Source organism: Sceloporus undulatus, unplaced genomic scaffold (genome assembly GCF_019175285.1).
Source record: "Sceloporus undulatus isolate JIND9_A2432 ecotype Alabama unplaced genomic scaffold, SceUnd_v1.1 scaffold_15, whole genome shotgun sequence".
Lineage (NCBI taxonomy): Eukaryota > Metazoa > Chordata > Lepidosauria > Squamata > Phrynosomatidae > Sceloporus > Sceloporus undulatus.
In genome coordinates, this window is record NW_024802937.1 from 3263050 (window position 1) to 3288371 (window position 25322).

The 25322-nt window shown below is 39.6% G+C and overlaps 1 protein-coding gene across 2 annotated transcripts; it reads left to right on the forward strand.

Moving 5' to 3' along the window:
* The first annotated feature begins 220 nt into the window (after positions 1-220).
* Positions 221-25066, forward strand: LOC121917332 (mitochondrial enolase superfamily member 1-like). Of its 2 annotated transcripts, XM_042443226.1 has the most exons (17): positions 221-381; positions 1059-1136; positions 3339-3447; positions 8360-8475; positions 11173-11259; positions 11598-11624; positions 12559-12631; positions 13884-13922; positions 14224-14306; positions 15870-15904; positions 17598-17685; positions 19221-19355; positions 20085-20126; positions 21520-21649; positions 21897-21996; positions 23265-23346; positions 24614-25066. In XM_042443226.1, exons 1-17 carry the CDS (start codon positions 298-300, stop codon positions 24725-24727), a joined length of 1422 nt encoding a protein of 473 aa, XP_042299160.1. In that variant the 5' UTR covers positions 221-297; the 3' UTR covers positions 24728-25066. The 2 variants fall into 2 exon arrangements, with proteins under 2 accessions (XP_042299160.1, XP_042299161.1); XM_042443227.1 differs by lacking the exon at positions 1059-1136.
* The last annotated feature ends 256 nt before the right edge of the window (positions 25067-25322 follow it).

Consider the following 25322-nt stretch of genomic DNA (forward strand, 5'->3'; position numbering starts at 1 on the left):
ACATTGGGGAATCCTTGCCTATAGTAAGGATTACCCAATGATTCCCTATGGGCAAATATTCCCCAATGATTTTCTATAGGCAACTATTCCCCAATGATTCCCAATAATTGTTCTTAACGCGGTGTGAAAGCGGGTTATCTCTGCAGTGCGGATGGGGCTTCTAGTTCTTCCCTTGAATTCCCATCCATGGCCCTCCTTCTCCCCGCCCAGGCCTCGCCCAGTCCCAGCCTCCTAAGTTCCGAGGGCCTGTGGCTTGAGTCCCGAGGGGAGCCGGGCGCCGCTTAGCCGCCAGTAGCCATGGGTCGAGGCCGGGTGACGGGGCTGAGCGTGCGCGACGTCCGCTTCCCGACCTCCTTGGCCCGCCATGGCTCCGACGCCATGGTAAGCCAGGCCGCCTGCAAAATGGCCCTGAGAGAGGAGGAGGAGGAGGAGGCCTCAGTGGCGCCTCAGCCGAGATTGGCGCCGGATCCGCACTGCGGGGACAATCCGTTTTGACACTGCTTTCATATTCTGGATCCATGCGATGTAGAATTGTAGAATTCGAAGCTATAGCCACGTTCGTCTCTAGAATCAGTTTGTAGGCCGTGGTCCCCCAACTGTGCCCTTTAAAGAAGAGGTTTGGACTCCAGCTCCCAGAAGCCTCGGCCCTCTTGGCTAATAGCCTGGGATTCTGGGAGCTGAAGTCCATAGCCCCTTTAAAGAGCACAGTTTGGGGACCACTGTAGAGAGACCTTGCAGCACCTTTGAGACTCACTGAAAGGAAGAAGTTGGCAGCATGAGTTTTCTGTTAGACTCCAGCCTACGCATAGCTAGGTCTGTCCCTGGCTTGCCACTCCTCGAATGCATCTGAGGAAGTAGGTTCAAGTCTAGCTCCTGCTGCCAACTTCTTTCTTTCAATGAGTCTCCAAGGTGCCTCAGAATCTGAGGAAGGAGACTTAAGTCTAGGAAAGGTCCTGCTGCCAACTTCTTCCTTCCAGTGAGTCTCAAAGGGGTTACAAGACCTCTCTCAAATGCTGTTTCTACAGACTTAACAGGGTTCTTATCTTTTAATTCCTCAGATGCATTTATTGCAAGAAAATGGTGCAGTGTCTACCCCAGACCTTGACTGTAGTGCGCTTTTCCAAGGTTTCTGCAAGGTTTGCAAGAACTGACAACAAGCAGGACTCCAAGATCCATGTTGTTGTTGTTGTGGTTGTGTTCCTTCAAGGCTTGTTGGCCCTTGAAGTCTCTCTTCCAATCCTATGGTTCTAGGGTCCTGCAGAAATAATCCAGTTTGAGACTGCCCTGGTTCATTGCTGGGGAGTCCCAGGAGCTGTAGTTTTGGGAGGCATTAGCCTTCTCTGTCAGACAGCTCCGGTGCCACAATAACCTACAGTTCCCAGGATCCCCAGCACCGAACCAGAGCAGTTAAAGAGGTCTCAAACTGGATTATTTCTACAGTGTGTTTTGGACCTTAGTCATTTCCGATTTACAGCAATCCTAAGGCGGTGAACCTATCATGGGGTTTTCTTGAGAAGATTTGCTCAGAGGAGGTTTGCCTTTGCCTTCCCCTAAGGCTGAGAGAGTGTGACTTGTCCAAGGTCACCCAGTGCGTTTCATGGCTGAGCTGAGAATCAAGCCCTGGTCTTCAGAGTCATAGTCCAACACTGAAACCAATGAGGCACAGACAGTACTCTAGCCCATCATAAAGACACCTGTTGTGTGCCTTCAAGTTATTTCCACCTTATGGCAATCCTAAAGCCACCTTCTCATGTGAGTTTTTGGAGCTGAGAGTGTGTGACTCACCCAAGGTCACCCAGTGGGTTTCTGTAGCCAAGAGGGGAGTTCAACCCTGATCTTATTTTAATGTACTTTTATACTATTTTTAAATGATTTTGACCGTTTTAAATTTTACTGTAATTTTTAAAAATGGTTTTATCAGTGAACCACTTTGGCAGCAACAGTAACTCACGGTGTCACTTCCCTATTGACCATCTCTCATGCCACACCATACAGAATCCTAAGTAATGCTTTTTTTTGCTCATATATTGCAATTCCCATATATCACTGAATGTAATGGCAATAGTTGTGACATAAACAACTAGCAAAATTAAGTTTATACTTTAAATTATCACACATACACAGAATAAATGTGTTTACATATACATAGTTTCATGTGGTTAAAGTTAAAATTTGGCAAAATGTGATGTTTTTAAATATATTTTTAAAAAATTAAAAATTAATTTTTAAAAATAAAATAAAATTTGAAATTTTAATTTTTTTAAAAAACCTTGGGGCCTGTCCTTTCTCCTCCCACTGAGCCTCACCCCACTCACACCATCTTTTCGGGATTTTAAAGAGATACAGGCAAATGCCACAGCCTAATTCTGCCAAAATGTAGATGTTTGAGGACCAGTGCTGTCGCATATAAATTAAATGAAAATAAATAAATAAATAAATAAATAAAATCTCCAGAGCTGTAGTCTGAAGCTCAAAGCATTACACCACGGTGGTTCATGCAAACATTAGGGGCAGATTTTCGTATGAAGAAGATATGTCTCTCCCAGACCTCAATGGGTGTTGATATACTAGTAAAGTCTCCCTTATCTGAAATACTTGGGAACAGAAATTCTTGCTTTTTGTATTTGTTTGGATTTTGGAATATTTGCATATACTGTACATAATATCTTGTAGACAGGGCCCAACTCTAAACAAAAATATTCATTTCTGTTTTGGATAAATCTTATACACATAGCCTCAAGTTAATTTTATACACAGATATTTTTAATAACTTCGTGCATGAAACAACATTTGTGTACCTTGAACCATCAGAAAGCAAAGGTGTCACTATCTCAGCCACCCATGTAGACACTTTTGGACTTTGGAGTTCCAGATAAAGGAGACTCGACTGGTATTCTTTCTTTTCTTTCTTTCTTTTTCTGTCATGATGTTGGTAGCACAGTTGCCACCAGATGCATAGCCTGCTTTATAGATAGTGATGTACAGCTTGGAAAAGTTATTTCCTGGACTGTTTTTCAAAGAAGTTGTCCTACTATTCCCTTGCAGTATAAAAAGAGAAAGGAGGGAGGGAGAAAGGAATGTAGCAGCACCTTTAAGACTCAACTGGTTTTTTATTTTCTTTTTGCATGATCTACTTCTTCAGATGCAGTTACAAAGTGAACTATTGTTGTTTTGGACTGTGACTCCCAAAATTGCACAGTCAGTATGATTCTGGAAGCTTTAGTCCAAAAAAGTGACATTCCCAAGTTGTCAAGTACAAGCCAATATTCAGTGTGTAAGTGTGTGTGTGTTGGGGGGGGGGTTTGCATCAACATTGTGAGTTTCTGTGTTTTTTTCAGCACCCAGATCCAGACTATTCTGCAGCCTACGTTGTCATACACACAGATGCTCCAGATGGGCTCAAAGGCTACGGCTTAACATTTACACTGGGCAAAGGCACAGAAGTTGGTATGTTCTTGTAAAATCTCAACTAGTCCCAATTGTAATGAGTCAAACCATGTCTTGCTTTGCCTTTGGCAATGATCTCTTCATTGTAGACTATGCAAGGTGTGGTTTTGAGAACTTTCTTGACCTTTGTATTAATAAGTGATACATTGGTGCTTGGCTACACACAACTACATCTATGCAACGACAGTGTAGGTGGAAGGGCAGCAAATACTCTGGTGGTCTCCTCCTTTGCCGGGAGAAATAGGTGTAATGTTTAAAAAGCCTCTCATCCATATGAAAAGGAAGGGGATCGTGGGAAAAGAAGGAAGCTAGCAGCTTTTTAAAGAGGAACTGGTTTATGTTAGCATAAGCTTTCAGGCAAGGTGTTAAAAACCATATAGGAGAAAGAAAAAAAGGGTGACGATGTTAGTCATAGGCCTGTATTTTGTCACAATATTGTGGTTATTATCCTCCATTCAGATGGTGTGGAAGGGTATTCATGCAAGAGGGCCCCTCTTCCTTCTAGCCTAATTCTATTATAGTATGAGATTCTTAAAATCCAGGAAATAAACTTTAAATTCCATTAGCAAGATAAAAAGCTACTGCCTTTGATATCCAGTTTGTTTTGAATCTAATGTGAGGCTACAAGGCCATTTGTTAGGAAGACAACACTGAATTTCTTAGGAAGCCCCTATATTTTTGCATCAGGAAACTTAAGTGTTATTAAGGTAAAACATGCCAATGCAGTCCCAATTTAAAAGAAAAAATGTTTTACCTTTGTTGGAGGTGGAAATTTCAAAGTTAAAGGTGCTGCTCCTTTATCCCCTTTCCCTTTAATTTTTATACTACAACCAACAAGGTTGTCTCTCTGTCTTAATAATAAGTTTATTTTGTCTCTCTGAAAACCTATCTACATGAAGTAAGTGTAATCTTCAAATATATCTTATCCTCACAACTTCAGTCCAAATGTGCCTAAACGTCCTACAGCGATTTTCTAGGTAGGTAACACTGATGTGAAACTACTGGGTACATTTGGACCAAGACACACTGTCAGATATGGTATCATTTGGGAGAAGTGACACCACTTATAAATTCCATACTCACCTGGAGGCCACTATCAGAAAGGATACTTGTTTCTGCAGAAAAAATGAGTTTCTTGGGTACCTTTAAAGATATTCAGCAGAATAGATGTCACTGCTGAAATGAACTTTTACTTTGCAGCTCCCTGTAAGTACCATAGACCTGCCTTGGGCTGGGAAGCCCTTTAAAAGTAGATCTAGATGGGATGGTAGGTGGTAGAGCAAGGGAAACAGAATATTTGTTGCATGAGCAGACAAAAGGCTTACTTTTAGATTTCTTTTAAACATGTTAGGGGCTGTACAGACCGCCCTGAAAGGGCGGTCTGCAGCCACCGCTTTCTGCTCCCAACGGAGGCCGCAGCAACCAAATGGCGCTGGCTCCAGGAGTCCTAAAAAGAACCCATTCCCGGGTTCTTTTTAGGGTGTGTGCACGGGGTGTCATTGGCGTCCATGGATGGGGGTGAGCCATGATGGTGCCGCTGATGCACAGGAGTGCTCAAGAGAGTGGGGATACTCTGCTCTCCCGAGCCTTAGAATTGACCCCAGGATGGCGCTTTTTGCCCGTCTGTGTTGGGCCTTAGTCACCCTCTTCTGCACACTGTCCAGCTTGTCAGTATCTTTCTTGGGCTTTGGTGCCAAGAACTAGTTACAGTATTCAAGACGAAGCCTGACCAAAGCAGAATAGAGTGGCAGGCACTATTACTAGTCTCAGTCTGGATACTATAGTTAATGAACCCTAGACTTGCGTTGGCTTTTTTAGCCACAACATCCCACTGTTGACCCACGGATACCTAAACCAAACAGAAGAGAACCAACCAAAAAGGAATTTTGTTAGGGACAACCAGTCAAATTTGATACATGGCTTTTTGTGGGTTTTTCGGGTTATGTGTCCATGTTCTAGCAGAGTTTGTTCCTGATGTTTCGCCAACATCTGTGGCTGGCATCTTCATTCTCTGAAGATGCCAGCCACAGATGCTGGTGAAACGTCAGGAAGAAACTCTGCTAGAACATGGACACATAGCCCGAAAAACCCACAAAAAACTATGGATGCCGACTTCACATTGATACAGGACATCAGGCCTGATAAGTTTTTAACAGATTTGTACATAAACAACATAGTTATAATTACAACCAAGGGTAATAGAACCTTTCATATAACAGAAATGCCCGGCTCAACCACAGTGGTAATACCATTTAATAGGTAAAGGTAAAGGTAGTCCCTTGACATGAATGTCTAGTTGTAACCAACTGTAGGGGGCAGTGCTCATCTCCGTTTCTAAGCTGAAGAGCCAGCGTTGTCCAATGACTGCTCTGGTGGTTATGTGGCCAGCATGATTCCACTGAACGCTGTTACCTTCCCATTGAGAAGTGGTATCTATTTATCTACTTGCATTTGCATGTTTTCGAACTGCTAGGTTGGCAGAAGCTGGGACTAGCGACAGGAGCTCACCCCATCATGCAGCACCTGGCCAAGAACTGCCAACCTGCTGATCTTGCAATCAACAAAGTCAGCATCTTAACCACTTGAGCCACTCCATCCCATTAAATACCATTTAATAGACCAGTAAAAAAAGAACAGAAAACACATGTGCAGGCTTTCAAGAGCTTGTACAGTTTTTTGTATTCTTTTTGGTTGGCCAAAAATTACCACAACATGTACATTGTTTCATGGCCAACACAGCTGCATTTGCTTTCTGTATTGATCAGAGTAATAGGTATGTAGATATGTCAATACTTAACAATGTCATTCAAGCTTGCATAAATGTGGTTTCATAAATAAATAAAAAGGAACAACTGCCTGGGTCCATGCATTTCAAGGAGTCATTCGGAAACATTTATTTTATACAGACACAACCCTAGATCAGCATATGGTTTTATTAGTTGCAAGCCTGTGTGTAAAAAAGGTAACAGCAAGTATTTTAAAAATGAATAATATTAATGTGGCTAACTTTTAGGTGATATGGCAGTTGTTACACCAGCCATTATTTTTGTCTAGAATTATTTTAGCTGCTTTTTTTATATCACATGCCACTGCAAATTATTTCTCTGTGGCATAGTAACCTTTGAGCCGCTTGAAACTTCTGCTGCTGCCTGACAGAACAGTGAAAAAAAGATAATTAATCTATTAAAGCCTTTCCAACTATGCTTCAGTGTATTTTCTCAACTTCTGTGATCACATTATAAGCCATAATGTTGATCAAACAGCTGTGATACTCCTAATAGGATTATGTACTTTTTAGTTCCATTTTGATATCCTTTACTTTTTTTTATTGCTCTCAGTTGACATAAGAGGAGTTTAGTAGTATTGGCAAAATAATGTCTAGATATACTAAAAACTGTCAAATTTCACTTCTATTAGAAATGGATCAATGACACACACAGTCAGCACTTTTAGTGGTTTTTTTAATAAATAATAAATTAATAGGATCCATAATCAAGCAGTATGCTATATGAAAAACCATTCTGGATCAGACCATAAACCTGTCTAGTCTTGTAATGTCATCACAGACATGCTGGCTTTCTTTTATTTGCATTCCAGAACAATTATGTCTTGCCCAGTAGGAAGAAGTTACATAATCCATCAGTGCAACAGTTTTGAAATAATGGCTGCTATCTTTCCAGTTCCACCTTTTCCTTACTTCAGGAATGTGTCAGAAATTAGTTAACCTACACCTGATGGATCTTTCTGAAACAAGAGTGTGCAGCCTCCTTTCTGTTGAAGGCCCCATTCCCACTAGGTGGGAAGAAAAAAAAAATAATTGGACAGGTCCAGAGCTAGAAATAGGTGAGCTTACTTCAGTCTCTTTCTTTCCCTCCTTGGTAATCCTCTGGACAATGGAGAGTGCTCATAGCCATCAACCCTACTAGCCCCTTTTCTTCCATTACTTTGGGTGCATCTACACTGTATCAATAATGCAGTTGTATACTACTTTAACTGCTATGGAGCCAGCTACAGAACCCCAGGATTTTTAGTTTTGTGAGCATCAGCACCTTTCGGTAGAGAAGGCTAAAGAACTTGTAAATACAAATTCCAGGATTCCAAAGGATGGAGCTACACTATTTAACATGGTGTCAAATTGCATTATTTCTAGTGTAAATGCACCCTTTTCCTAACCCCCATTTAAAGCCATCTAAACTAGTAACTATCTCTACGTCTTGTGGCAGTGAATTTCCTCTAACTGAATTGTTCAGCCGTGTAGTTATCAGTGATCAACTCCTCTGGAAATGCTTCTAATTCTGTGAAAATCACATAAGTCTCATTTGAGTGGAAGTAGGTTTAACTATCTACTCTGATTACTTTCTTGAAACACTGATCTCATGTCATAATGAATTAGGGCCAAGTTATCTGACTTACTATGAACTTGTCCACATATTGAGATCCTAAGAAGAGACTGTTGTCTGTGTCTTGCCAATATATGAGGTATGTTTAACAGGAATTCAACAGAAAACTTTTTCAATTACTCATTTATGGTTAACTATTTGCTCCACTTATGCCCTGCAGCAGTTTTCCATGGCATCTGGTAGTTTTAGTTGTAGCTGGCAGAGTTCTGGTTATTATTGTTGATGGTTTTTTTTTTAATATGGGCATTATTATCATATTGTAATTTTAAATTATATTGTTGACTACTCTGGGTCAAGTTCTGAAAATCAGTAATTTATACAGATCAGCAGTTTAAACAGTTATGAAATAATATTTAATGTAAGATTGCCAAGGGCCATTGATCTGTGCAGAATCCTAGCCAAAACTGGTATTTCACCACCTATGCTGTTTAGTAGAATTGTTTATATGTTCTCTCTCCCATGTTTTTCTGAAGTCATTAAAGTCCTAATGCTTCAAAATATTTATTTTGTAGTTGTCTGTGCAGTCAATGCACTCTCTGTTCATGTGGTCAATAAAGACTTGGATGAAATCATTTGTGATTTTCGAGGCTTCTACAGGCAACTCACCAGTGATGGGCAGCTCCGATGGGTAAGCCATTTCACAGCATTTTGTAATAAGGTAACGCAAGAACACAAGTGGGTTTTATTTTTAAGTAGATAATGAGAAAATAGACATAACTATATTTGGGTATTGACTCCTCCCTTGGAGAAATCTCATTGGATAAAGCAGAAAACCAAGAAGTAACTTTCTTGTTGTAATCTAAGAAATACGGCTTGACATCATTGTTTTCATCTAGAAGTCAGATGCTCTCATTCAGTCTCCCTTTTAATCATGTGCACGGTTTTCACTACATCATGGATGCTGCAACTCTCAGAATTCTCCAGCCAACATGTCTAGAAGTCATGATGGTTAGAGAGTTTTGAATGTTGTAACTAAAAAATGTTCTTCTTTGGGTTTACTCTAATTTTTAATATTAACAATACATTGTCTGTGCCACAATCTGCTCCTGGTCTTGTTTTTGGAGAGAGAATGGAGCTTTTCCATCTTCTGCCTGTAGTCCATTTGATTTATGCATTGGCCATCAGGTGATGCTCATGTATACAGTTGCCTCTTGGGTTGCCAGAAGAATGTGTTTGCAAAGAATAAACAGTTGGTGTGGAGAGCTGACAGAGATGGCCAGCCTAGTAAAAACCAATAGGAAGAGAGCTGGTAAAAGCTAGTAGACCTCATGTCATTACAGTGAAAGCTGGAGAAGATAAATAGGGCTGTTGCTGAGAGGGAGAGTCAGTTAAGGTTTCAGTTAAGTCCAGAGAGGTACAGTTGTAGTGAGGGTTCCAGTATGAGATAGGGACAGTTAGGGGTAGAGTCCAGAAGTGAGGGGTAGGGCTGAGTGTTCACACTCTCCTAGCCCTGCTTTCGTCTCCCGACTGCCATCATGGTGTGTGTCTGTCCATATGGCGCACGCCATAATGACAAATGGGCAGTCCAGCACCCAAACGGTGCTGAACGGAAAGGGCATCATCATGGCGCATGAGCGTGCCCATGGCGCCCTTCCGTGAGGTTCTTCCAGAGGCCGTGGCATCTGGTTGCTGCAGCCTCCATCCGGGGCTCAAAGGGGTGGCGTTGAGCCGCCCGTCTATCGAGCCCCTTCATCTCACTTCCCATGACTCATGTTTCTCATATGCCATGTTCCTGTAATATGTGTTGTGCAGCTTCAGTCTTTCCTTTCACTGGTAAGCATGTCAGCAGCTGAATGTACTTTCAGTTTGAATCCAGTTACATCACTAACCACAACACTATCCTGGTCTTCCCAAGTAGCTCTTTGAGTGCTTTCAAATCCAGAAGTATAATCTTCTGGCACATAATTGAGTTTTCAAGGTCTTTAAGGGTGGTTTTACCATTGCTTTCTTCTGTGCATACTAACAAGCATTAGCTATGGTATCATTGCTGTTGTCTCTGAGAGATCCTGTGCCAGTCTCACCAAGCTAAAAAAAAACCATTAAATTAATCATTGGCCAAAATACAACCTGAAGAATATCCCTTTAAAATTTAAAGAGAATAGATTTGCACTATTAAACCTAGTTGACCTGGAGCCAGAATAACTCTGGCCTGAAGGCAGGGCAGGGCAATAGATAATAGGGGGACTTGGAAGTTTCTCATTCATAGGGTCACCATAAGTCAAAGTAGACTTGACAGGTGTTAACAACAAATCCAAAAAGTAATTAAGCTTCTGTGACTGGCTGTTAAAAAGAAAGATTATATTTATGGTAATGACAAGAGATCTACTAGCACGTGTTACTCATTTTTCTTAGATTTGTTAGAGAGGGAAGAACTGTAATGAGGTTTCAGTTGAATAGAACTATTTATGTTTTGGGTGTACCATTATGCTAGTGGCACCTGTGTGCTTTTACTGTTGCAAAAAGACCTATACTCCAACACTGGAAAGATAAACATTTCATTCTGTTGTCAGAAGGTCTTAATGCCTTAGCTATGCACAGGTGTATATTTATAGATCATTTATTGTAGAAAATGTGATCAATTTATATCAGTGCTCATATCATATGTATTTTCCTCTCCTTCCTTCCTTCCTTCCTTCCTTCCTTCCTTCCTTCCTTCCTTCCTTCCTTCTTTTTACAGAGTCCTATTTTAGAAATCCTATAAAAATATTTTTTTTAAGAGAAGAACTATTTAATGTATAGTATTATACACAATGGCTTTGTAATCATTTTTAAATGTCAGGGGTTTTGTTCTTTCCCTTCTATCTGTGTGCATGTATATCATACTGAATGTCAAAAATTTACAAGGTCAGAATTCACAAAGAAACCTTCAAACAGAGTATGAATCTGGTAAATGTCTCAAAATGTGCTAACAGACTTGCATATGTAGATAGCTTTAAAATGTTAGCCATCCTTGACCTAGGCAGGTAATGAGAAAAGTATTTAGGCAGTTGTGCCTAGGGACCCCCTGTGCATATCTGTGTTTGTATCTTTGTGAGAGCATGTTAGTGAGTACTAGCTGTAAATTACTACACCAGTGAATGGACCTGAATTCTAAATGTAAATCTCTGTCTCCTTTGAAGGTATTTTCACAGTTTGTCTGGCAGTCATTGTTTATAGACTTCAAATATTGCCAGGATCCAAGCAGTTTACTGTTCTATAAACAGGATGGAATCTTGCTGGTGATATAAAATGGCATAATCCGGGGTTTTGCAACTGAGAAAGGAAACATATTTCTTATGATATAGCTGCCTTACTGTAACCATTATGATGTTTGTTTTGTCAATAGATTGGCCCAGAGAAAGGAGCTGTGCATTTGGCCACAGCTGCCATTCTTAATGCTGTCTGGGATCTGTGGGCCAAACAGGAAGGAAAGGTAATGGAACAAACAGATAAGAATGGTACTGCATGGAAAGGGATGTGTGATATGTAGTCCACCAGATGTTGGACAGCAACTCCCATCATCCCTCACTGTTGGCTGTGCTGACCAGGCTTAATGGGAGTTGCAATGTCTTGAGGGCCAAACGTTCCACAGCTTGAATTAAGTCAAACTCAGTGCCAGTTTATGATCATTCTGGCTCATATATACAAAGAACAGGAAAAAGAACTGACTATGACTTATATATTTAACTTTTATATGTTCAAATTTCTAACTTCTGCTGATTAAAATTTTCAATTTCTGCCCCCCCCCCCCTTCTTTCCCTTTAAAAAAAGCCTCTCTGGAAGCTACTGGCTGACATGGTAAGAACTGTTTTAATGATAATACAGTATATTTATGTTTGTGCTGGGCTGGAAATAATGATCCCAAATTCAGGGCTCTCCTTGAATACATAGTGTGTGGCAAAAAGCCAAAACAAAATGTTTTCAAGTCTTACAGACTACACAGTTTGTTTGCAAAGCCTTTGCTTCCTGGATTGCTGTGTGGAATGGTTTCTGCTTTAAGCAATTGTCTGTGAACAAATGCAGTACCAGATGTAAGTTGACCTTTATACTGCTATGTTTAAAGGTGTGTGTTTTTTTTTAAAAAAGTGCAATAAAAAAGATGTCATGGGTTCACAATTAAAGTGGGAAACCACAGTTATGCACAGTGTCATAATACTTGATATTTTAAGCTAATTTCAAGTCTGATATGAAGAAAATGTAAGTAAATATTTCTACACATCTTTTTTGTATTAATTTTAAAACGTATTTCTTAGAGTTACTACTGTAGTGTCATAAGTATATATAACACTTTGCTAAAATAGGTTTTGCAAGCTTTTATACCTTGGGCAGTTCACCCCCTGGGACACCTTGGAAGGCCACACCCCCTGATTTTTTTAATGTATTATTTTATTTTATTATTTTTATTGCCATCAAATGTCCCCCAGCATGCCCTAGTGGACATTAAGGCAATTTCACCACTTTCTTTGCTCTCCCTGGGCCATTTTAAGCCTAGTTAAGTCTTTTTCTTAGAAGAAGTGACCCAGAGGTTGACTTCCAGTGGCATCTAGATGAGTGGATACACATGGAGTTTGTATGTCTAATAAAACCCATGTTCATGTAAACTTAATTTCTGTATTTGGATCTTCCCTTCTGGATCAGGGTGAAAATGTTCACTGTCTCTCAACTTACTAAATTTTTCAAGACACATTATACACTAGTTTGACTTCCTTTCTTTTCTTTTCCTTTTAATCAGAATCCCAAACAGTTGGTATCATGCATAGATTTCAGATATATTACTGATGCACTAACAGAAGAGGAAGCTTATAGTAAGTTATTTTATAGTCTAAAAACTGCATTTAATTACTTTATCTCAGTCTGGCTAACTTCTCTCAAATATCCAAGTGTGAGCTAAAACTAGGTGTTGTTCCAGGCCTCCCCAAGAATTTGTTTGGTGCCAAACACTGACATGCCTTACTACTAAGATTCATTGATGGTGAATGATGGAAGAGAGCCAGTATTGTATAGTGGTTTGAACATTGAACTAGGACTCTGGAGAACAGGGTTAGAATCCCCACTTGCCCATGGCCACACTCTCTCAGCTACAGAGGAGGAAAAAGGCAAAACCCCTCTGAATAAGTCTTGTCAAGAAAGCCCCATGATAGAGTCACGTTAGGGTCAGAAATGTCTTGAAGGAACACAACAACAACGAAGTACAGCTAAAGCATAACTCCTTGAGTGTGAAGTTATACCATGTCTCCACAATACAGGTTCTCAGCCAGTGTCTATAGAGTTTTATTCCATCTTGGTTTAAATGTATTTTACTTAGATTACCTCTTTAGACTTTTCTAGAGCCCTGTAGAGTAGCACTATCTCTGTATTACAAGTGGGGAGGGAGAGAAGACTGATGATTAAAATAATAACATACATATAACAAACCAATGTATTCTTGACTAAACTGAACTTTCAACTAGTAACCACAGATCATAGCCCATGCTCATGCCATAGCAGTACAGTGGATGCAGAGTGTAGCCTCCATAGGTATATATGCAGTATCCAGGGCCTTCTATGTCCTGCTGGTAGTGTAACTCTGCCAATGGAGGCCATGGTAGTGGGGAAGGGAGATAAAAGACATCAGCTATGACATTGAGAGGAGGAGGCTGCCATCTCTGTCCCACCTATTTCTCAAACACTTGGCTTCCAAAAGTTCCATGGAGTGAAGGCAATGTAGGACGCAACTGGATAGTTGCCTGTCCCATGGCCTTCCCATATTGCCTTGGCTTGGTAGACCCAAACAGAAGCCAGACATTCAGGAAACAAGCAGCATAGTGCTGACAGTATTAATCTCCTGCCACTGTCACAGCTGCCTTCTGCCTGTATGAGCATAAAGACAGAATGACAGTTAGTATAATGGATGGTCACAGTAACATGCTTCCTCATCACGATCCTGGCCACAGTGCAGTCCCATTTGTTTGTAAATAATCTGTACTCTAATTTTGCTTTATCAGATAGAACACTTATAAGTAAAAGGACAAATTAACTTCCATTCCAATTTAATGTTTTACTTTTTTCTTTTCCTAGCAATACTTCAGAATGGTCTAATGGGGAAAAAAGAAAGAGGTAAGCAACAAAGCTCTTCCTTGTAGAGTTCCTGTTTTATTAATCTGCCTCCCAGAAGGTTCTCCTGAAACTGGGATTAGAAAAGAGTTGTTGATTTCCCAAATGTGTCACAGAATGCATTGGGGAAGCAGTGATGAATTAGCCCATGGGAGTCCAACATTTTCATTTGTTCTCAAGGCTTTTCTGAATTATTGTTCTAATGTGCAGTTGTTGTGGGTAATGTAGGCATGGTTTCCCTGGATAGTAAATTAATTGCAAAGAAATTACATGTAACTTCCAGTGACATTCTGTATCTTTGTAGAAGAACAAATGTTAAAATATGGCTACCCAGCTTATACCACATCGTGTGCTTGGCTTGGCTATCCAGACCAGCAACTTAAACAGGTTTGGCTCATCCACACTCTTCCCATTTAGACATCTGCTTTGGGTTCAAATGCTAAACATTTAACAAAAGTGATTGGTTTAAGCACTACAAAGGATATTTTAAAAGCAAGTTCCATTTTAAAACTGTCTGATATTGCCTATTTTTGTGTGCACATGGATTGATGCTATGGATTGACATAGCCCTGAACTTTGCAGAGCTTAAAATGTTTTTGCTGGGAGGGGGGGTGGACTACATGTCCAAAAACCACCAACCCCCCAGCTGGTGGCTGTGCTGCCCAAGGGATTCTGTGAGTTGCAGTCCAGAAAAGTAACTTTCCCATGCTGTAGTTACATGTGAAGTAAGATGGGGGTAAGAGGTCTTAGAGTTCTGTGGTCTCTTGTACTAGGCATAGGAGAGTTGTGTGAGCCAGGACCCATGTGTTTAAATCCCATTATAACATGAGTACTGCTTCTGACACTCAGGCCTGTTACAGACTGCCAAAATAAAGCTGCTTCGGGTCTCTTTGGAGGTATGCTATTTAAATGATGCATGGGTCCTAAGAGTCCGGAGGTCGCGCCAAAGCCCCACTCCATTCCTAAGCACTGGAGGGCAGCTTTGGTGCAGCTTCTGGATTCTTAGGGTGCATGCGTCATTTAAACAGCATACCTCCAAAGAGACCCGAAGCAGCTTTATTTTGGCAGTCTGTAACAGGCCTCTGTCTCCTTTTATGGCAGGCAGAACTTCAGAAGGAGCCCATCCTCATGCAGGGACTGACATGTACAATTTCTGCTTCATTTCAACACTGGCTGGGATTCTGTTAGTGTCATACATAAGCTTCAGTTTGACATTTGCCTGTAACTGGTTGTTGTGGACATGGGTATTTTTCTCTTCCATCCTGCCACCTCACCACCCCCAGGACTCAGCTTTTCATGTCAGTAGTCCCTCTCCATAGCCATTATGTCATCTGCCAAGTCTTCTGGAGGACCCCAGGAGATCTTGGAGGATGGTATAATTATTTTGCGTCTGGCTCTGATCTCTCTAATTCCCCACCAGCCACTATATGTCGATAGAAGAAGGGGTTATTGCTGTGAAATGGTGAGTCCAGGTTGGTGAGAGGGGGACCATTGCCGAGTTTTACCTATAGAACTTTTATTTAATGATGCTGAATCTCTGCCTCATGGAGCAAGCATATTTATGTCATGCACATACTTGGCCCTTACTCTCCTGCATTTCCTATTTAAGTTTAAGCAGCTAGACTGCTAAATCTAAAGAGCAAGAAAAAACCCAAATATACTTTTCAGACTATAAAAATATCATTTGTGATATGTGCTGCTGCAAAAGACAAGAGACGGATTAACAAATCACAACCTTCCCCAATCTGGTATTTTTGAGATGTTTCAATAACACCTCCTGCCATCTCTGGTCATTGACCTTGCTGTCTGAGACTTCTGGGAGCTGTAGGTCAAAACATCTGGAGAGCACTAGGATGTGCTGGGAGGAGACAGAATTGAATTACTAAAATCTTTGTAGAGATGGCTTACACTTGCTAAATATTTGTGTAACTGATGTAACTTTCTTGGCAGCTGTGCACTGAAGCTCTAAAGGATGGGTGGACCAGGTATGGTACATTCTTTCCTTAATTTTGTAAGAAATAGACAAGAGGGACATTTGGTTTGTTAGCACAATTCAAAGGTGGGGGAGGGGGGTGCCTCTTCTTACCAGAAGCCATAATGTGTTTCCAAAGTGCATTGCAGAAATGTTGCTTTATGTGCGCGTGCATGTACACACACACCATGCCAAACAGTTGTCACTATCAGTTTTGACAGCTTTCCTCACTTACTGCAGGTGAGCAAGTGGGTGCCTGGCCTTCTGACCCTTCAAGAAGGATCAGCACTGTTGACCCTTTTGCAATATTATATAGGCATTACATGTAGAACACTGGAGCATACATGTCTAGGCCTCAGGATGATGAGTGTATGCTTTTATCTTCTCTTTAGTGTGTGAGGGACCTGATCAGGAAAGGAAAGGAATGTACACATGATTAACCCGTGTTGAATTACAACCTTGCACTAAGTGATTCATGCTAAGGTCCTTTTCAACCCAATAGTATGACATTTCACTCGACCTCTTGTCCCACATATTTATCAGACAAAACAGAGCTGAAGTTCAGAATTGTAAATGTATCTGGATTGCTACTCTTAGTACTGAGCTACAACTAACAGCCGAAACAGACGACCCTGAAGGGGCAACTTCAAGCTGCCGCTGAGAAAGCCAGGTGATGGCCAAGCAACCGCACACCATGGCCCCAAATAAGAAAAAAAATCCACTCATATTTGGGGTAGAAAAAAAAGAGCCCTTTTACTGCTGGAGCCAGCTTTTTGCTGGCTCCCAGGTAAGTGGTATCTAAACACCATGTCCCTGATTTGCTCAGAAGTCACGCCAGCTTGTAATCGCCAGTGCGGCATCCAGGCAACTCAGGGGCATGGCATGGTTAAACGCCATGCCCCCAAGCCGGCTAGAAGCTGGCTTTACTGGGCCATCTGTTTCGGCCCTAAGTCTTTCAAAGATTTAGGCTGAGGACCTGTTAGCTCCCAGCACTGGCCTTCCCTACTGTCAGTTCCACCACCATCCCCATCTCTCAGTGAAACTGTGGGACAGAGACAGTGAATAGAAGGTGCTTTATCATCCTTTTTTTTTTTAGTTATGAGAGCATTGTGTTGACATTAAGTACAACAACATAATTTCATAGATTTTCCATAAGGACTCAAGGCCCCTGGAATACAATGAATTGGGATAGTTATATTCAGGTACTGTTGCAACAGCAGTCAAGGGCTATATTAGCAGTAGTCCTTACTAACCATATCAGGTAAGTTTGGGGAAATAGGTAAGGGGCAACACAGTTTATGTTGATGAAAACAGAAAGTCCTCCACAATATGTGATATTCCCTTTGGAATGGGGCTTGCAGGAATGGAATGCCTCTACACTTGCAACAGGTTCTAGACTGTAGAGTAATCAGGATTAAAATAAACTAATACAGTGTAATCGGAATCAAACCCACATTAACTTATCTTAGACAAGCTTGGTTCTTAATTGAACCTGGGGAAGTTTGTTCATCTCTAATGGTTATTATTCTGCTGTTGCATAGGATAGAGTTTCATAATAAAAGAAATGAGTGATTTGATATCATCTTCTAATAATTCTGAGCAAGATATCAGAAGAATGTTTTAATAATAATAAAAGCTGCTTATTAACAAAGCTTTAACAGTCTTTGGAAAAGGGCTTGATTATTTACAATTAAATGTGCCTATAGGTTCAAAGTCAAAGTTGGAGCAGATCTCCAAGATGACATTCGGAGGTGCAGACTCATTAGAGAAATGATTGGTCCTGAAAATATACTGGTATATGGATGTATTTGAGTTAAACTGGAGATGTTTTTATTATGAAATTATGCTATCACTGTTTTTTAAAAAACTGAAAATTTTGTCTTTAAGTGTTAAATCAACTAAAAGAGCCAAAGGAAGTAGTTAGATAGATAGATCAGTGACACCTATTAAGCTCTGTGGTGAGTTCTCTTATGTATTTTAACATATTTTAAACTATATTTTATATGTTTAAATGCATTTTTTTTTACAAAACACAACTTAGATATATTTTAGAAAATATATTTTATATCTTGTAATACTGTGTTCCTTGAAAAATGTGATCATTACTAAAGTTAATATATTCAAACCAGATGGATACCACTATTCTCAGGATAGTATAAAACCAGGTTTATAGTCTTTGTTTATAGCACAGTACAAGTGAATTTATATTGTTGCTTGAACATGTGTTTTAACTTTTTTATGTTTTTAATCTTAATTTTATTTTTTCTAAAAGTTTTAACTGTGTTATTTTAAATTTTTAAAATGTTTTAAGGTGTTTGATCTTATGAGGCACCTTGGGTCCCTTTTTGGGAGAAAGGCGGCATAAAAATTATATATATATATATATATATATATATATATATATATATATATATACACACACACACACACACACACACACACATACAGCGCGCCCGCGCCATACATGGGCACGCCATACGCAGCCTTGAGCATACGTGCTCAAGCCACGGGGCAGAAGGGGCGGCGCGTCCCATTCAATTGAATGGGGCGCGCGCGCCCATGTGCCCCCGCGCGCGCGTGTGCATGAGCCCCATTGTTTCCAATGGGGCTCGAGCATAGGCGGGAATTCGCCTTACGCAGCGGGATCCGTTCCGGATCCCGCTGCGTAGGCGAATTCCGCCTATGCTCGAGCCCCATTGGAAACTAAATAATAATATATATATATATATTATATATATATAGATGGCATTTAACCTCAAGCAAAAAAAGTACAGGTTTTATTTTAAAAAAAAAATTTAAAGACTGCCAAGCATTATTTTAATACAGTATAGTCTTTAGTATAGTATTTCAGTGGTGATTGCAATAAGATTAGTGCAATTCTTGGTCAAAACTGAATGATATTTTTGTGTTGTGGTATATGAAGCCCAATACTGTACACATTTATTTGGACGTACGTTTCACTGGAGGTATGTTTCCTAGTTCACTGGTTCTTACTCGCAAGTAAATATGCATAGGATTGCACAATTAACATGCTAGGATGTTTTGCTGAACCGGAGTCCTTTGTTAGCCTTTGTTCAGTAGGGCTTGATTATTTACAATTAAATGTTTGATTCTTCATGTTGTTGGTTTTTTCTTATTTTAATGGATTTTAGAAAATGCTGGCCAGGAGTATATCATTTGGACTGTTATATCATTTCAGCAGTAGGAAGCTAGGCTATGTCATAAAGAAAAGTTTGGCTCAAGTTTCTATTTCTTTCCATCTGTCTCAAATCAAAATTATGATTGTTCAATAGCATAAGAGAGTAAGTTCAATGCATAACTATTCATAGATGTTGGATGCTAACCAAAGATGGGAAGTGGAAGAAGCCATAGAGTGGGTCACCAAACTAGCTGAATTCAAACCACTATGGATTGAGGAACCGACTTCCCCTGATGATATTCTTGGGCATGCAACAATTTCTAAGGTCAGAGGGGGTGTTTTTCCTTTCAATCAGATGACAGAATTGCTATCCACCAGAGAACTGTGGTGATTTATTGACTGGAGTTTCCCCCCCTTAGAACACTCAAAGTTCAGGCTGAAACAGTTGTCAAAAGTCATTAAAATATGCTGGCTACAAGAGCCTGTCGCACATATAGACTGTATTCCATTAAGTTTAAATGAGTAACACATTTCTGAAGGCTGTAATAAAAAGTTTAAAGATACATACTTACATGTGCAACCCAGTCAGCAGTGGTCCTAAAATAAATGTGATGCATACACTTTTAATGTGTTTGGATTAAAGTTCCAATTGTATGAGAAATATAATACTAGCCAAAGACGTGTGAGCAAAATGTATTAGAGCATCAGTGGTCTCACTTGTACATTATGGCCAACATCCAACATAGAGTTAGGGATATTCAGGCCCCTTTCAATTCAGTAGAACTTATGTTAAGTTAATGGTCCAAGTATATTCCTTGTGGTCACATACACCCTCTTATGTAATTCTTTACACCTAATTTATTATTAAAATAAAACAACATCAAGGAATTACAGCTTTAACTGTACTTAGAATTGCATTGGTTTATTTCAGTCTTTTTCTAAATGTACAATATGGAACAGCCAGTAAACCATAACTTTGTCACTTTCCCTTGTGAATAACTGTATTTTGAAAAAGTTCTGCTTATATCATGTCATGTGCTGTTCTTGTTTTTAGGCGTTAGCTCCATTAGGGATTGGTGTGGCAACTGGAGAACAAGTGAGTCTGTTTCTCAATTATTTATCTTCATTGTGTGTTTAACCTTAAGCATGAGATCTAGTGTGGCATAGTGGTTTGAGTGCTGGATTATGACTCTGGAGACCAGGGTTCTATTCCCCACTCAGCCATGAAACCTACTGGGTGATCTTGGGCAAGTCACATGGTCTCAGTAAATCTCCTCTGAACAAATCTTGCCAAGAAAACCCAATGATAGGTTCGCCTTAGGTTCACCGTAAGTTGGAAATGATTTTGAAGGCACACAACAACAAATGGGGTCATACCTCTGTATCACCCTCCCCCCACCCAAGGACATTTTAATATTCAGCCAACGTTGGAAAATTATATTCTGACTGGCCTATTAACAGGTGTGGGCAACTTTGTGAGGTCTGGGGACTTCACATGTCCTTTACTTGACCTTGGAAGGCCTCCTCTCCTTGCTGGACCCTACTATCCCTTTTTTAATTCCTTAAAATTATTTTTAAAAACCAGACAGACAAACCCTGCACTCCCCTAGAGAAATGGGAGGAATTTTGCCATGTCTTCCCCAAGTCTGTTTTAGGCACAAGAGGAGCCTTTTTCCAAGAAGCAGCAGCAGCAGCAAATTACGTTTGACTTCAGTTTTTGAATCCCAGCTAAGAACCTTAAATAGTTTGAGGGAGCAAAAAAAAATAATGCCAGAATTTGAAGTCAAAGGTTTTCATGGCCGGCATCCGTGTGTTTTGTTTTGTTTTGTTGTTTTTGTTTGTTTGTTTGTTTGTTTTGTTTTTTTGTTTTTTTGTTTTTTTTTTGTGGGTTTTTCGGGCTATGTGGCCATGTTCTAGATTTTCTTCCTGACATTTCGCCAGCATCTGTGGCTGGCATCTTCTCTGAAAAACCCACAAAAAATTAATCTAAATTAAATTCTTAAATTCAGTTTGCTTGAGAATTATTTTGTGTTTTTTAATTATATTTTAAACTCAAATTCTTTAAATTTATTAATTTGGGGTGAGGGGACTGAAAACAAAGCATAATAAATTTTAGCAGGTCCAGTTCCAGCTGTGTGTTTCTATGTATGTATGAATGTATACACGCATGCTTCCTAAGGACAGCCACCTAAAACTGTTAATATAACTTAAAAAACACAGTTGTCTGTTCATTATGTTAGTAATTGTTTTTTTTTAACAGTGTGTCATTGCCCATGCTATGTGAAGGCCTAAGTGGGCAGATTTGTAATGGTTTTGTCTCTTATTTGTTAGAAGTAGAAGATAGTTTTCTCTAAAATTCTACAGCTGTTTTAATAAGTGTTTATATATTCTGGTTTCTCTTCAGATCGTATAAATCTTTCACCTTTTAATAAGTGTTCGCCAGTTTGCAGAACCTTGAGCTAAGCAGTTTTTGATTTCACTCTCTGCAGTGCCATAACAGAGTAGTGTTTAAGCAGCTTCTCCAGGCCCAGGCTTTGAGCTATGTCCAGGTGGATAGTTGCAGACTGGGAAGTGTCAATGAAAACTTGTCTGTGTTGCTGATGGCCAAGAAGTTTGAAAGTAAGGCTCTTTGAAATACTCTTGTAGCTCTCAGATCTATATGACTTAGTGTTTATCATCATATTTTACGCAATTTTTTATACCTAAAATAGAATTTGATTTTTCTGGGAATCTTATTTGAAAAGAGAGTAGGGAAGGGCTAGACGTGTGAATTCTGCATTGGAAGGAAATTACATATTCTTTGTATAGAAAGGCCCAGTTTGCTTTTTAGCAGCACCGAAGACATTTATATCTCTTTTTTTTCCAGTCCCTGTATGTCCTCATGCTGGTGGGGTCGGACTTTGTGAGCTGGTACAACACTTGATAATATTTGACTACATTTCCATATCTGGCAGCCTTGAGAACAGGTTAGTCTTAATTCTTTAGTTCTTTATTGTGCTGAACTCTTTGAAGTTTTAAGAAAAGTCTGCCCCTGTAGATGTTGTTGGACTGCATTCCCATCATTGCCTATGTAGGCTAGGGCTGCTGGGTGTTGCATTTCCACATCTGCAGAGCAGTACTTTGCCCATCTCTGCTCTAAAATGTTTCAGCTTATAACATTGAGAGCTAGTGTCTTGTGACTTTAAACAGAAAATAAAATATTTTGATTGACTGAATGATGACTCACAGCCAGTTTCTGTATCACTGGACCAGGAGACTGATCAGTGGCCACATGTCAGATGACAGTTTGAAGGGTTGGTTGGTTGTGAGCCATTGTTGGAGCAGCAGGTTATTGCTGTGAGCTACTGTTTTAGTTTGTAGCTGTGAAACAGATTGAAAACCAGAAAGTGTGTGTGTGTATGTGCGCCATTTTATATTGTACATATTATAACTGAAGATAAAAACCTGCAGGACTGGATGAATGAATTGTCTGGTTTTTTTGTTTGTTTGTTTGAGTGTGAAAAGTGGTCAGTGCACTGCCAATACCAATAGCTGGGGGGTTGTTTTTATACTCTGCTATGTACATTGTTTTGGCTGTAGCTGGGCGATTTTTACCCAGACTGCACCGGGAGTTGACCTTCAGCCCAATATACTGGACAACAAAAATTACTTAAAAGAAAGAAAGTAGCTCTTTGGAAAGGAAATGTAGCTCTGATTTTTAACTCATAATTCCATTCAGCATCAATTCTGGGGTTTAGTCTTTAAAGCACTAAATACTTTGTGGCTTGGGTCTTTAAGGGACCACCTGCATTGATGGAAGGTTCCTCAGGAAAAACCCTTCTGAAAATATGAACCTCTACAAATACATTGGACAGATATGTGGGAGGATTTATCCTGTGTTCTTCCAGATTATGCAATGTGTATCCCATTAGTTCTTTAGGAAGTGTGTGAAAACATACCATTTCAAGCTTTTAAAATTGTTTTGATGTTTATTGTGGTTATTTTAATTGTTTTTTGTTTTTACTTTGGTTTTGATGCAAATGTTTTTTGGTGGCTTTTTATTGGAAAAGCAATATAATGAGGTAACAAATGTTTCATAAATGGAGATGCATTCTAGTTTCCTGAGTTTCGGTGCCATCCATTGCAAAACCTAAATCTTTGGTGCTTATAGTTGGCAACTTATGATAGATGTAGTTTGTAAAAAGATTAAAGGTTTTATAAATCTCAGATATATTACTTTATGTTTTTCCTCCAGGATGTGTGAATATGTGGATCATCTACATGAACACTTCAAGTATCCTGTAGTAATCAAGAATGCATCCTATCTGCCTCCACAGGTATTTGTTTGCATTGGCACAGCTGGAGTTTTGTCAGTATTTTCATAATGTCTCTCCATGAATGTTGAATTTTGCTCTTGAGTTTAGAAACAAGGAAATATCCCTAAAATGGGGATTGACATCATGGAGCCCAGATGCTGTTGTACTTCATGCTATAGCAACCCAATTTGAATAATGCTACAAAATAAAATAAAAAAAAATAATATAATAAAACTAAATTATAATTATACCAAAGAAAAATAATCTCGTTAAACTAAGATAGTCGTATCAAACCAAAGCCATAGAAAAAAGGAAAAAGCCAATTATATTAAAGAAAAGCAAGTAGAAGATGCTTGGTAGAGCTAACTTTGCTACATATTACTGAACGTATGAACTGCTAGCATCAGGCTTTCAAAATAAGAATAACTTTCATATAATCAACTATGTGGAGAAGACCACAGTCTTAAAAGGTAGGTAAGAAATATGGCCAGAATTCACTAGGGTAGTTACAAATGTATGACCTCAAATTATGAATTTTTGACTGGTTCATACTCATGATTTCTATTTGGGTCCAATTCTCACTACAGAAATAATCATTTGATACTATTTTAACTGCCATGGCTCAGTGCTAGGAAATTTTGGGAACTGTAGTTTTGTGAGACATGTAGCCTTCTGTCAGAGACCTCTGGTGCCACAATAAACTACAGTTTCCAGGATTCCCTAACACTGAGCCAGGGCAGTTAAAGTGGTCTCAGACTGGATTATTTTTATAGTGTGGATTGGACCGTATTCTCTAGTTAAGGGAATACGTAGGGACTTTGAAAGTCCCCCAGTCCTCACTTACTGGGCACAAGCCATTGTGGAAAACTATCTGTTCCCTCATTGATCAGAAAGCAGCTGGCTGACATTTCCACCACCAATCCCCCTGTGAGCAATCTCTGGTATGAGGGGGAATTGCAACAGAGACCCTTCATCTGACTGTTGCACCAGAGATCACCTACAGAAGGAAGTGGAAATGTCAGTCAGCTGCTTCCTGGAGAGGAACAGACCTGTTGCTCACAGCAGCTGCTGTATGGTGAGTAAGGTTGCGGGATCAGACTGGGAGACTCTACTTAACTTTAGTGTAACTAAGGTGGTTATGTAGCTAAGGAAGTGATACAGAATTTCAGCCCACATTTCTATGCTGTTAGAACATATCTTTACAATGTGCTAAGCAAGACCTGTGTAACAGATAGTTGTTTTCTATTTAAAATGGAAATGTAGTTATCAAATACAAAATATCTTTCAGGCACCTGGATATTCCTCTGAAATGAAAGAAGATTCCATAAGGAAATACCAATTTCCGCAAGGAGACGTCTGGCAGAAACTCCTGTCTGACCCTCATACAGCTAATATAAACTGAAATGCTGCATCTTCCGGCTAAAGATTAGACTCCCAAGCTTTTTTTACTGCTGCAAATAGTTAGTTTTGCTGAAGATACCGAAGACATCCAGTTCAAATTAATGCTTTTAGAAAGCTTCCCCTGGCTTGCATAAAACAAGAAAATTGCAGTCCCAGTTATAGAAGCCTTGATCGGTTTAAGAAAAAGGAAGGCTTTTAATAGTTAAGTTTAAAGGGTAAATGATTCACTTTTCCTGGAACTGATCCAATAGCTATGGCCTTAAATAATGAAACACTGCACTTCTGAATGTACCTGATGAGTTTAGAAATTTCACATAAAGTATGATTAGATGTGCTACCATGAAACAGAGTGTATTCTGTGGTGATGTATAGTATAAATTGTAAAGAATTACCTGTGGATTACTGTTAGCATTTAGGTCACTTTGCTATAATCTAGAGAAGATTGTAAAATCAAAAAAACCTTGGAGTTGTCCACTGGCAAAATAAAGTGGCTTCAAACCGACTTGAAGTCAAGCTGTGCAATGTACGGTGCAAAACTGGGATCAGACTGGGAGACTCTACTTAGCCTTAGTGTAACTAAAGTGGTTATGTAGCTA